Here is a 12793-nt window from a genome sequence, read left to right as displayed (position 1 = left end):
TCAATATAAAAGAAGACCCTGAGAAATGCAGACTCAGATGTTGCGCGAATACTGGTCTCGTCCGATAAGCGGAACGCTGACGGATCAGCGCGGATGGCCCAAGGCTGACCAAAATATCAAATATAAGCGCGACCCCATCTGCGGCCGAGGGTCAGAAAATCGGTCAAGTTAGTGAGCATAACGCGTCGCGTTGCGCTGTCCGAATTATAATACTTATATCGCGACGCGAATACCGAATAGTGAATTGTGATTGTAAATCAATACAACTTGTGACTTGTAGAAATAAATGTGTTATATTTTACTAAAAACTACAAAATAGTGTTCACTTGTGCGACCCTTCCTCGAGTCCTGCGTGGATCCCGGACCGTGCCGTACAGCGGCACAACATCCCCTTCTCCTTAAATTTGGAGATCTTCTTGTCAGGGTATATATATCTCAGTGTTCAACTTGAGGTAGCACTTTACGATAATTTCGACAAGAATAACGAGATAAGTACAACTCTTCCATGATCGAATGAGGATACGAGATTTCAAGATATAGGTAATATTACAGTTTTTACACATTATTAATATTGTTTGTTAAAAAGTTATGATAATATCTAATTGGGCATATATATTTTAGTTTGGCAATTATAGCTTGATGTTAACTATCCTTGTAAATAAGATTGTATATTGGAGGAATTTTCGCATTAATCGATAATTTCATCACATGACTAAATACTCAATAATATTAGATTGAGTTTCGAATCAGTAAATCGAATACGCTAATAGAGAATGGATTGCGCGATCCGTATTTAAGTATATAGATCGAGTTAATTTGAGCTAATTTGATACACTATAGTGTATCAAATGTGGTCGACAATAATGAGAGAGAGGGACTACTATAAAATATAAAACTTTGTATTTTATTTTGCAGGCAGACAAGACATTTTGCTCAAGACAAAACAAGACATTTTGCTCAAGACAAGACATTTTGCTCGCAGACAAGAGAATAATATGCAGGAAAATAATAGTATTTCCCGCGACCGCATGTGCAACGGGTCGTGTTCGTCGGCCATCAAGGCCTCATACGCTGTTAAGCGTCTTCCCGCGACCGCATGTGCAACGATATTTTCAACCGATATCGCATTTTGTCTCCAGAATGCTGCAACCAGTTTCTTATATGTTTTACAATTAATGCGATAGTACAATAAATAACGAAGAATTGTCCACGCAGCTTTATCAAAGAAGTGCAGACATGGGTTTAAGAGTGCCGTTTAACCTAGCATCGTATTCCTTGCTGACTTACATGAGCTGATGCTCATGTTACTGGATTGATTATGGAAGTTATATAAAGTTATATGCTTGTTAATTTCATTGAAGAGCTTGTGCTTCCTTCAACCGATATCGCATTTTGTCTCCAGAATGCTGCAACCAGTTTCTTATATGTTTTACAATTAATGCGATAGTACAATAAATAACGGAGAATTGTCCACGCAGCTTTATCAAAGAAGTGCAGACATGGGTTTAAGAGTGCCGTTTAACATAGCATCGTATTCCTTGCTGACTTACATGAGCTGACGCTCATGTTACTGGATTAAAGGTAAGGATCGCGATACTCCGCACTCAAATTCCAGACAAATCTTGTTCTATTTTTTATTTCCTTTTATTTTTCAGCCAGGAGAATTTGTACATACAATGGGAGACTGTCTACGTCTACGTCAACCATATAAGCGCCCTTGAGGAACAAGTAAAACGCGAACCGCGCGAGTTTCCAAACTTAAGGATAGTTAGAGAAGTTAAAGATATTGACGATTTCATTGCCGAGGATTTCGAATTGATAGATTACAATCCATACTCCAAACCCTACATGAAGATGGCTGTGTTAAATAAAACGGTTGCAAAACTGTTGAGTCTGCTGAACGCAGCCATTGATAGATTTAAAAAAAAAACAAAAAGCAAGAACGAGAAAGCAGTCGTGTAACTCTTAGTCTGTCGTGAAACAAATGAAGATATATCTACAACATTCTTTTTTTCTGCGTCTCCATTGTGTGCAGTTGAAGTGGTCGAAGTTTTTCGTCCTTCGTGGAAAAACAAATCTTTATAAAAGCTATTGGATTACAAGGCTATTGGAAATTAGTATTCCTATACGAAGGAATTAAAGGAGTCAAGGAGGTTTAAATAAAGCCTACGTTACATCTACACGGACAAAAGGCTTTTTAAGAAAAGGTGCGTAAGTCGATAAATTTCTAAACATTTTATAGAAAAGAATTATAGAAATATTTTTAAAAAACGATTTTTCCTATTTGCCTTTTATTGAAAATCACTCTTTTTCAATCACTCATTTTCGATTTTTCCTATTTGCCCTCTATTGAAAATCACTCATTTTCATGTGTGAAAATGTGTGAAATTTCATTTTCACTCATTTTCAATTTTTTATATACATTTATCATAAAACGTAACAATATTTAAATCAAATGCATTTTCCCATTTTATAATTGAAGCATTTTTTAACGGAATTAAGGACTTAATAATAATATTTGCGTCTTTGTATTTCCAGTGACTAATTACAGAAACTCAAAAACAAGTATTGAAAGAATAAAGAAAAAAGAGAAAATAAAAGAATGGACGCAAAATAAAAAAAGGAAATATTGAAATAAATTAAATTAAAAAAATTAAAAAATTGAATTAAACAATATAGACAATAATAAGATAGGCGCGCAGTCATATGTTTGAGAATTGATTTAAATATGTTACAAATTTTTTATTTACATTAATTTAAATAATAAATAAAATATAAATTGAGCTCTCGAAATATTAACAAAATTTAATGAATAACGACTAAAAATCGGGCGATTGAGAGCTAAAGAAAGGACGCAGTTATCAAGTGCGTATAATAAGAAAATGTATTCGCAATAATTTTTACATCACCTCACAAGAGGTTCCACATAGTTTAAATCGTACGTTTCGGCTTCTTTTAAGCCATCCTCAGCGATATCTAACAATACTTCTATCCTGACGATCCAAAGGGAGCAGCCGGAAGAGCCTCTTCAATTCCACATTTTGAGAAGCCTCATTGTCAGATTGATTGATGAGTCAAGAGATAACAGCTGCCAACTTTGATCTCATATAAAACGCAAAGGCGGAAAAATTACGTAAATAGTAAAATAAGTCCCACTAAACCTGCAAACACCACTAGAAACATTGTACCACATATTGAGAAACACCCATATTCAATCCAAGTGTTTGACAGTGAAACTGATGAAACGGATACAAGTTCTGACGACGGAATCAGCAATGAGGAAAATCTGCCTAACGCTGAAGAAATCAATGATAATGAGGAAAATCATTCTCATAACGATGACGAACTATTTAACAACCAACAAATTAACGATGAAAATCAGGTTTTAGGTAACAGTATACTTTTTGTCACGGCATATATGCAAACTTACTTTTATATAGAAATTAAATAATTTTTAATATATTTTTATTATTTCGTATATATATAGATCCAGAGATTGTTCTCCCACTTGAACATGTAAATGTAAACGGCGATATACGAGAAATTTGTGGTAAGTTATATTTTTCTTTAAAGTTCTTTAATAAAAAAATGTAAAGAAATAATCCTGGGATACAAAATATTTTAAAGTTATTTGTAACATTATTGGAAAAATTTATATCTATGCTGATAATGATTAAAATGTGAATGGTACATACACACAAATGCTTTCTTTTGTTGCAGATTGTAACAAATTAATTCGCCACCAACTTAATCAGTTTGAAACAGAGATGAGAAACGAAATAATTAAAAATATAACAAAATTGCAGGAAATACTTGCAATTTTAAGAGATAAATATCCAAGAAATGAAGGAAACAATGAAGTAACTATGGATTTAATACCTGATTTGCCATTTACATCCGTCGAGGAGTATGTTCAATTTAACGAGACACTAAAAAATAATGAAACAATTCGTAAATGTTTTGTAAGTATTTTTTTATGTATGAATAACTACAAAAATATGATATATATGAATGTACATATATAGGATATAGATAATTCACGGTGAATTATTTAGGCATTAATAACAGCTTTGACCGTCATAGGCTTGAATATGATTATACTTATGTTAGTGTTTTAATTTCAACGGTCCTAATAAATCTGATTTTTTTTTATGTAATACAATGCATTTCCTTATAATTTCTTTTTTTTTAATTAAAAATATATATTTTAAATAAATTTAATATATGTTAAATAAATTTATTGGAAATATGGCCGAGTCCTAATAATAAAAAATATGTAATGTACATTAATAATAATTATTATGTACACGTTATTCTTTGCAGGAGAAAAAGATAAAGAGTTTTGGCGGTGATTCTTTACAAAAATTTATATCAAATATACTCACAAATTGTCTAACATTTGAAGTAGGACACAAGTTATCCTGGACTGGTGCTAAAAATACTATAGCAATTTCGAATTCTCCTTTTGCTAACAGTATAATTGGTAAGTGTACTTTTGCAATAAATGACTAATATATTAATGACTAATGACTAATATATTCGTCCCTGTATAAAATAAAATTTACTTGTTTCTAATAAAATTTATTTTACTAATGTCAATATGTATATATTATTCGTAGGAGTTGTAAGTCGTACAAAAGAACCAGATTGCACAATCGCATTAATTATAAAACATATAAGAAACTGGTTGCAGCACTCTGGAGACAAAATGCGATATCGACTGAAGAAAGCACAAGCTCTTGAACGAAATTAATAAGCATACGTACATAGCACCATCGTAAATATTATACACATAAGTATCTTAATTCTTTATCTTAATTCTTTATCTTAATTCTTCTATAATCAAAAAATTGGTCTTGATTATTAATTAATTAATAGCATTGGCATATAGGTTGTGTAATTATGCAAGTATTTTACACATTTAGTTGTCTGTTTTATATAATTATAAAATAACAATTGTACTCCATAATTAAATTTGTGTAAATGTATGCATCTTTACACATATATAATGCTATGATGCTAAAAAATACTTGTTTCGTACTTATGGTACATAACTGTTTATGTTAATTAAAACACGAAACATAAGAAAAAAATTTAAGATGGCGATAAATTATAATAGAAATAGATAAGTAATGTATGGATTGTAATTAATGAATGGTGATGGGATATGTTCATATGTGTATACTACATGCTTTGCGTCCAAATATGATAAACTAAACAATTTTCTGAACGATGTTTATCAATTCTAATTCATATATTCTCAATTCTAATTTTTTACTAACTAGGAAGTTATTTAGATATTTCTACGAAATTATTGCATATATTACACATACAGTAATATAATACTGATCATTTATGAATGTTGTAATACTATATTTGATTATAATTATAAGTTTTTATGTATAAAATTCACAAATATAATTTATTATATTTTATAAATGAAGTGTCTATTTCTTTATATAAAAAAAAACAGTATGACAATGTTAAATTTATTAATTAAAAATTGTTGTTCACAGCGCGAGCGCGTTGAAAACAGCAATTTTCAATTAATAAATTTAACATTGTCATGCTATGTAACTTTTAAGATCTACAATACGTTTTTCAAGATATCTAAAAGATATCTATTAGACATCTTTAAAACATTTCAAACATCTTCATCGGATATCTAAAAGATATCGTTTAGATATCATTAAAGCATTTCGAACATTTTCGCCGGATATCTAAAAGATATCTTTTAGATATCTTCAAATTCGATATAAGATATCTAAGGATATCTTTAAGATATCTCTAGATCTATAAAAGACATCTCTAAATGTTGCATAAGACATCTTTTAGATCCCTAAAAGATGTCTTTTCGTAAAAAATGAAAGACATCTGAAGACATGCCAAGACATCTTTTAGAAATATAAAAGATGTCTTTTTGTCTATGTGGGAGTAATCTTCCAAAGCGTATTCCTCTGAAACAATTAATTAAAGATCCGAAGGAATTAACCGAATTAAGTCTAGGCATAAGAGACATCGAAGAATATTTAGGAAAAAATAGTAATCATGTATTCAATAATAAATATATCATGTATCTTATAGGAACAGGCACTGTTATTTTAATCATAATTAATATTGTATGCAAAACCCTGTACATATTACGGAGAAAAATGCGGAAAGATGCCGAAATGCAAAGGCGCAGCAACGACGCCATGTTATATTAGCGTTAAGAAACGATTAAAAAATAAATGTAAACCGGGAAAAACATGTATGACAACCATTACGGAACCTCGTAACCTCGTTTCCTTTCCCAAGGGGGGAGGAATGTCACGAGTGCTAAATTGCACAAGTGACAATTGCGCCACGAAACGTGCCAAAACGATACTCTAACAATTTACGAAATCATATTATTTAAATTAAAGAAAAGAGCAGTGCTCTAGTTAATGCGGGGCTGGGTGCGTAAAAATGCGGGACTGATTCTTAAAACGAAATAATTTATTTTAAATCATAATTATTTTATTTCAAATATATAAAATAAATATAAAATAACATAAAATAAAATAAACTTCAAAGTTTAATGTTTTATAATAAAATTTGTAATAAAATCTTTGATAATAAAACCTTTGAAGATAAAATAATCTTAAAAACAAACTTTTCTCGCTTTTGCTGAAGCAAAGTCGTTAATCACGTTGGAAAAATCAGTCTTATGTGATATCTCTCTTTCTATTGACATCATCGCTAGTCCCACTAGTCTTTCTTGCGATGTATTTGAGCGTAAATAGTTTTTTATCAGTTTTAATTTTGAGAAGCTCCTTTCAGCAGTAGCAATTGTTACTGGTAGAGTTAATAAAATTCTAATCGCAATATAAATATTTGGATAGACTAGATTTAATTTTAATTCAATCAGGTATTTCAGTATATCTAAAAGACAACTTTGATTGTTTTCTGGAACTACTTGAATAAAAGATAGCAATTCTTCAAATAGATCTGTTCCATCTATATCAGAAATCTGTCCATCTTGTAAAAGAATATGAAAGTTATTGCAGTTTTTTAACAAGTCTTCTTTAGATAAATTTTTTATTTTTTTGAAATTATAAAGAAATCCAAAGTTATTCCTGAGATCTTCGTACAGCTTAAAACGTTCTTTAAATGATTCAATGGCTTGGTCGATAACGAGGAGAAAATATTCTATGCGGAATTGTTCTTCTTCATTTTTTATTGACTCATCGACGCTTTCATAATCAAATTGTCGTTTCGATCTATCAACTCGTCTTTGAGGGAAATGAGGAATTATATTATTTTCTTCTGCAATAACTTTCGCAGTTCTCATACACTCGTGATATCCATTTTCTCTAAAAGTTGATAATTCTTTGAGTAGATTATCAAGAAATGATATAGCCACATCCATTTACATATCATTTTGCTGAAGTATTTTACTTACTCTGTTAACTTTTACAAGTAATTCATACCATATAATAGTTGATAATATGAATGGAAAAGATTGAATTTCTTTCAACAAAGAAGTAGCTTCGCTATAAGTTTTCGCATCTTTAGGTTCGGTTAAAATTTCTTCAAATATTTGTACAAACTCTTTGATTTGGAACCGTACAGCTTTTACACTTTCTACGCGGTATTCCCATCGAGTATCAGATAGTGTTTTTGGTGTAAGCTTTAAACGTTTCTTGGCTATATCATATCTATAGTTAGAAGCTGACAAAAATGTGTAAAGTCGTTGAATTACATCAAAAAATGTAACAGCCTTCGGAGAAACGTTAGCAATATCTGCCAACACGAGATTTAAATTATGACAGCCACATGGTGTAAAAAAAGCTTTTCGGTTCTCTCGTAAAAGTTGGGCTTGCACACCGGATTTGAATCCTTTCATGTTTGCTCCATTATCATATCCTTGTCCCCTGCAGTTTGTAAAATCAAGTCCACAGTCATTCAGATGTTGTTTTAGAGTTGTAGCCAATCCTAATCCGCTAGTATCTTTAACCACCAAAAACCTAGTAAAACTTTCACATATTTGTATTTCACTATTGTGTATATAAATATATCGTATGATGCAGGAAAGTTGCTCCTCGTGAGAAGTATCTGGGGTGCAATCCAAAATAACAGAAAAATACTTAGCAGCTTTTATTCGATCGATCAGAGTATTTCTGATTCGATTACCCATCAGAGATATAAGTTCGTTTTGTATATCTTTGCTTAAATAGGTAACTCCATGTCTTGCTTCTTTAACATAACTTACATGTTCCATTAGGATAGAATCATACCGAGCCATAAGTTCTACAAGGCCTAAAAAATTCCCATTATTTGGTGTATTCAGCAAATCAGATGAACCTCTTAATGTCATATTATGTTCGGCTAGATATTGAATAATGGCTATTAGTTTTTCCAAAATATTTCTCCATTTCTGTTTTTCCTTAATATAAAGTTTTTCAGACAAATGAACAACATTAGAATGATTTATAGCTCTAAAACGAGCTTCAGTCCATGTATCCATTGCTTTAAAGTGTGTTTTGGATACTTCGTGTCGTTTTAGTTTCTCAGATGTATGCTGCCAATCATTAAATCCATGTGTTTCAAGCTGGCCTGATCCACTTTTAAATAATTTGCAGGGAAAACAAAAGATAGCATTTTTCTCCTTTGAATACACTAACCATTGTCTATCAATTAGCTCACCATTGCTCATTTTCCTTGTGTAATATACTTCCGAAAAGTTTCTATTTTTATGATCTTTTGGAAAATAATTCAAACAAATTTTACGGGGTACTTTTTCCATTACAAAATTTTTTTCAGCTACCGTGAGATTTACTGGCCATGTGCCTATATCTTCAAGTTTTTGATATTCATCTATGTATTCAGTTAATATTTTTTCTTCCTTTCGAGTATCCTGCAAAAATTTTTTTTAAATTAATTAAAATTCAAAGACTACGAGCCAAAAATATTTAATCAACAAAAAAACATTTAAACATTAAACAAACGTTTCGACCTCTGTTGGGCCATTATCAATGTTAAAAACTTTATATAAAAACTATAACTTTATTTATAATTATTTTAAATTATTTTAAATTACTTTTGTTTTTAGTGTAATAATTAACACTTACATTATTGTTATCTGTATATTTTAGAAGTTCATCATTTTGCAAATGTGTATCAGATGTTTCTTGAGTAGGCTTGTTTTCTTCTGTATTAATATTATCTCTTTTCAGAAATTTATGCATGGATCCTTTTTGACTATTAATAAATTCTTCTTGAGCTTTGCGTTTTCTCTCCTTTTCTGCGCCACTTACATATTTTCTTCCAATATCTCTTTCTCTCATGATGATCTTGTCCTTAGTTGTTCTTATAAACAATGTTGAATCTTTTTCTTCTGTTTAAAATAGACTATTTTAAATAGTATTTACTTTTTCACTACAAACTACAATCATTACTTATCGTATATCACAACCATATATTTAATATTACATATTAGGTACATTCAGAACTACCGCTCACTAAGCGCTCAGTCAGTGAGCTCTTTCATCTGATTGGCACATTCAGTTGTCATTGTTGACATTCGGTCTGTTTTCTGTACTTGCACTAGACTGCATTAAGGTGCAGTCACATACAACCGTCAAGCAGCGGAAGCAGCAACCAATTAGCGAGGCGATATGAGTAGAGAGCCTCACAAGAAGAGAGTGGCAAATTGCATCACGTGAATGCCCGAGCCCAATCAGGACGGGGGTCACATGACCAGTTTTCTCCAATCTCTTCTGTGCCTATGGAGCTTTGATGCCCGTGTCCAATCAGAGGAGACGGGTCACGTGATGCAATTTGCCACTCTCTCCCTGTGAGGCTCTCTAGATATGAGTAGTGGCGCAAAAAATATTTATTTCGCCACTGGACGGCAAAGCGTCGGAAACCGTGTAAATTCGCCCTCACTTATGACTCCTATACACTGGACGCGGAAACGCTTGCCGTGCGTTCCTAACCAATAGGTCTTTCCTTTATTCCTGCACTGTCTGAACTGGTACACACGGTGCAGGAATAAAGAACAGATTTAATCTTAGCCGCACGTGTGGAAGTCAGTGGAATGGTACGTTTCCACTGAGCGCGTCACGCATCGCGTCATGAAAGAGAGAAAGAGATAAGATTATATAAATACACAATACCTCTCTTTCTCTCCTTCGACGACGCGACGCGTGACGCGCTCAGTGGAACCTTACCCGAAGTGAGAGATCTAACTATTTTCTATCTCGTCATGTTGTTACAATAAGTAAAACGCGGGGCTGATCAAAACGCGGGGCCGCGTGCGCTGCACCGTCGCACATAGCCTAAAGCCGGCCCTGGAAAAGAGTATCAATTAATATAAAAGAAGACCCTGAGAAATACAGACTCAGATGTTGCGCGAATATTGGTCTCGTCTGAAAAGCGAAAACCTGACGGATCAGCGCGGACAGCCCAAGGCTGACCCCCAAAATATCGAATATAAGCGCGACCCCATCTGCGGTCGAGGGTTAGAAAATCGGTCAAGATAATAAGCATAACGCGTCGCGTCACGCCGTTCGAATCATTACAGTAAATATATCGCGACGCCAATACGATAAGTGAAGTGTAATTGTAAATCAATACAACTTGTGACTTGTAGAAATAAATGTATTATATTTTACTCAAATCTACAAGATAGTGTTAAATTGTGCGATCCTTCCTCGAGTCCTGCGTGGATCCCGGAACGTGCTGTACAGCGGTACAACAGTGCACTTACGATTCTGCAATACCAGGGCCAAATAATAATCCTTCCTCGTCTTCATATAACTGGTTTTTCATCAATTTCTCCAATGACAGAGCTGTTCTGGCTTCTCTTAATGATTCTGACGTGATGATTTGCACTGGTAAGCGCTTAAAGACCCGTGCGCCATTAGGTATTTGAGCTCATAGCTCCGTTAATACTGCGAATATAAAAAAAAACCTTTTACAGAGATATTTTACACATATGGAGGAATCAAAATAAATAAAAAAAAATTTCGATTTTTTTGAAGCCTGTAAAGGTGAATCCCCCCTTAATAAGCAACGAGCAACTAACGAAACCCTTCGATGGTCACTAAGGATCATTAACTTGTCAATATATGTCACGGTCAGCGTCATTAGTGTTGAATTCCTTATTTCATCTTTAATAACTTTTTAACGTGGATAACTGTTAAACCTTCCGAAGTTTGCAGGAAATGTAGTGGGAAAACAAGTACGTTTGCCGCAGGTCTACGTTAAGTAATAATTCCATATTGAAAAGAGGAATCAAATGCCAACTGAAAATCAGTGTCACAAGTTCTGTTATGATAATATGGAGAAGAATATTTTACATTCCGAAGAATGGTTGACGGAAACGATGATAGTTTATAGATAGTTTTTATGCGCTACTCGAAAGAAATTCTGATTATGCACCTCGACCTGTACGGTTGACAATATTTCGCGATCGGATTGTTCCACTCGATAATTCGATGGTCCATACCTCATATCATTGATGATGTACAGAATTATGTTTGAAACGTATCAGCAACAAATTCTGAAAAATAAAGTAGCGAACGCATTGACTAATGCTATCTGCGTGTACGATGAGCGTAACCGTTGCAACATTCTAGCGGTTAGAAGATCTGTCGGAGAACGCTTCGAAGAACGAATACAACAAGATGTTTGGGAATTTTTCACGGCTCTAATGTCGACGTATTCCTAAATCTATGATGTATTAGAACTCGATTTGAAGCACGTAACATCTTGTTTAAATGCCAAATGTAATTACAGTGTAACTACGCTGGAAAACAGTTGTTTACTGATATTATCTATACAGTCGACATTAAAAAGGAAAAAGGTATCACTCTGCAAACTTTGATTGATTTCGAATTTTCAAAATAGGAAACGATAAATGACAATTGTAAGGAATGTAAGGGTACCGTTCTGAAAAAGAAAACCGTATTCGAATTGACCTTATCCGTTTTAGTAATACAGCTCAATTTATACACTTTTGTAAACGGTACTTCTAAAAAAATTATCGATAGTAATAAGCGCTATATTTCACGAGGGCGAAGAAATGAATCGTGGTCACTACATGTGTATGTTGGGAACAGGCAAAAAATCGGAATGGTATTACTCTAATGATTCTTTAAATATATTACACGTAAAGATTATAATTAAAAATTTATTCTGTTGCAATCGAAATAAATTTAGTTTATTTAGTATATTTACGATCTAGTTAATTTTGATGTACTTATCATTTATTAAATATAATTGAAACTGTCTTCTCTATTTATATATATCTAAAAAAAAGATATATTATTTACTTATTGTAACACGTATCGTTTGTACCATGAAAAAACTAACTACCATATATGGTTCAGTCTAAATATCAAGTTAAATTTTACCAAATAATTCTACCAAATGAAAAAGTAATGTCCAAGTGGTATTGTCTTCGCTAAATTTAAACTCTCAAGTAGTATTATTTTTAAAAATGCAAGTAGAATTATCTTTATGATGACTATAAGTCTGTTAGTCAATTTGGCGTAATGTAAATATAGTTCTCGGAAATATTAAATTTAATTACACACACACAATTCTAATAATATAGGTAATTATCGAAGTAAAGAAAGGCACACATAAATATGTGTTTATTATATCAATTTTTTATAGCCATTTATAAAAATTATATGTACAAATTACATACAATTTTTATAAATGGTTATTTTACATTCTTCGCTTCTTCCTCGTCCGTCTCTTCTTAGGCTAAAAGTCCAAAATGAAATAGTAATTAGTTCGTTAATTAATTTCACGAAGGGCT

General features: G+C 32.4%; 2 protein-coding genes and 1 pseudogene across 7 annotated transcripts; 2 read left to right on the top strand and 1 right to left on the bottom strand.

Annotated features, from left to right (window-relative positions):
• Positions 1–847: 847 nt before the first annotated feature.
• LOC108763690 (uncharacterized) lies at positions 848–4791 on the top strand. Of its 6 annotated transcripts, none has more exons than XM_018511531.1 (6): positions 2614–2865; positions 3008–3389; positions 3488–3550; positions 3721–3962; positions 4324–4483; positions 4620–4791. In XM_018511531.1, exons 4-6 carry the CDS (start codon positions 3768–3770, stop codon positions 4751–4753), a joined length of 489 nt encoding a protein of 162 aa, XP_018367033.1. In that variant the 5' UTR covers positions 2614–2865; positions 3008–3389; positions 3488–3550; positions 3721–3767; the 3' UTR covers positions 4754–4791. The 6 variants fall into 6 exon arrangements, 5 of the variants coding, with proteins under 5 accessions (XP_018367033.1, XP_018367032.1, XP_018367034.1 ...); XM_018511530.1 differs by having other exon boundaries at positions 2961–3389; XM_018511532.1 differs by lacking the exon at positions 2614–2865 and having other exon boundaries at positions 2961–3133; positions 3232–3389.
• A 2599-nt stretch (positions 4792–7390) lies between these two features.
• On the bottom strand, positions 7391–9308 carry LOC108763689 (zinc finger MYM-type protein 1-like). The gene is made up of 2 exons (XM_018511529.1): positions 9093–9308; positions 7391–8878 (listed from the first exon to the last, which is right to left on the bottom strand). Exons 1-2 carry the CDS (start codon positions 9306–9308, stop codon positions 7391–7393), a joined length of 1704 nt encoding a protein of 567 aa, XP_018367031.1.
• Positions 9309–10846: 1538 nt separating this feature from the next.
• Positions 10847–12793, top strand: part of LOC108763688 (putative nuclease HARBI1) — a 14315-nt pseudogene continuing 12368 nt past the window's right edge.

The sequence above is a fragment of the Trachymyrmex cornetzi genome, unplaced genomic scaffold (assembly GCF_001594075.2).
Source record: "Trachymyrmex cornetzi isolate Tcor2-1 unplaced genomic scaffold, Tcor1.1 scaffold377, whole genome shotgun sequence".
In the NCBI taxonomy this organism is placed as follows: Eukaryota; Metazoa; Arthropoda; class Insecta; order Hymenoptera; family Formicidae; genus Trachymyrmex; species Trachymyrmex cornetzi.
The sequence above is the reverse complement of the archived record's forward strand: the minus strand, read 5'-3'. Positions and strand labels throughout refer to the sequence as shown.

Bases quoted from the DNA above. Each gene is read 5' to 3' on its own strand.
- LOC108763690 (XM_018511531.1), top strand. From the start codon at position 3,768: ATGAGAAACGAAATAATTAAAAATATAACAAAATTGCAGGAAATACTT. The intron at 3,963-4,323 runs GTAAGTATTTTT...TATTCTTTGCAG, and splicing joins AAACAATTCGTAAATGTTTT to GAGAAAAAGATAAAGAGTTT. The intron at 4,484-4,619 runs GTAAGTGTACTT...TATTATTCGTAG, and splicing joins TTTTGCTAACAGTATAATTG to GAGTTGTAAGTCGTACAAAA.
- LOC108763689 (XM_018511529.1), bottom strand. From the start codon at position 9,308: ATGAGAGAAAGAGATATTGGAAGAAAATATGTAAGTGGCGCAGAAAAG. The intron at 8,879-9,092 runs GTAAGTGTTAAT...AAATTTTTGCAG, and splicing joins AATATACAGATAACAATAAT to GATACTCGAAAGGAAGAAAA.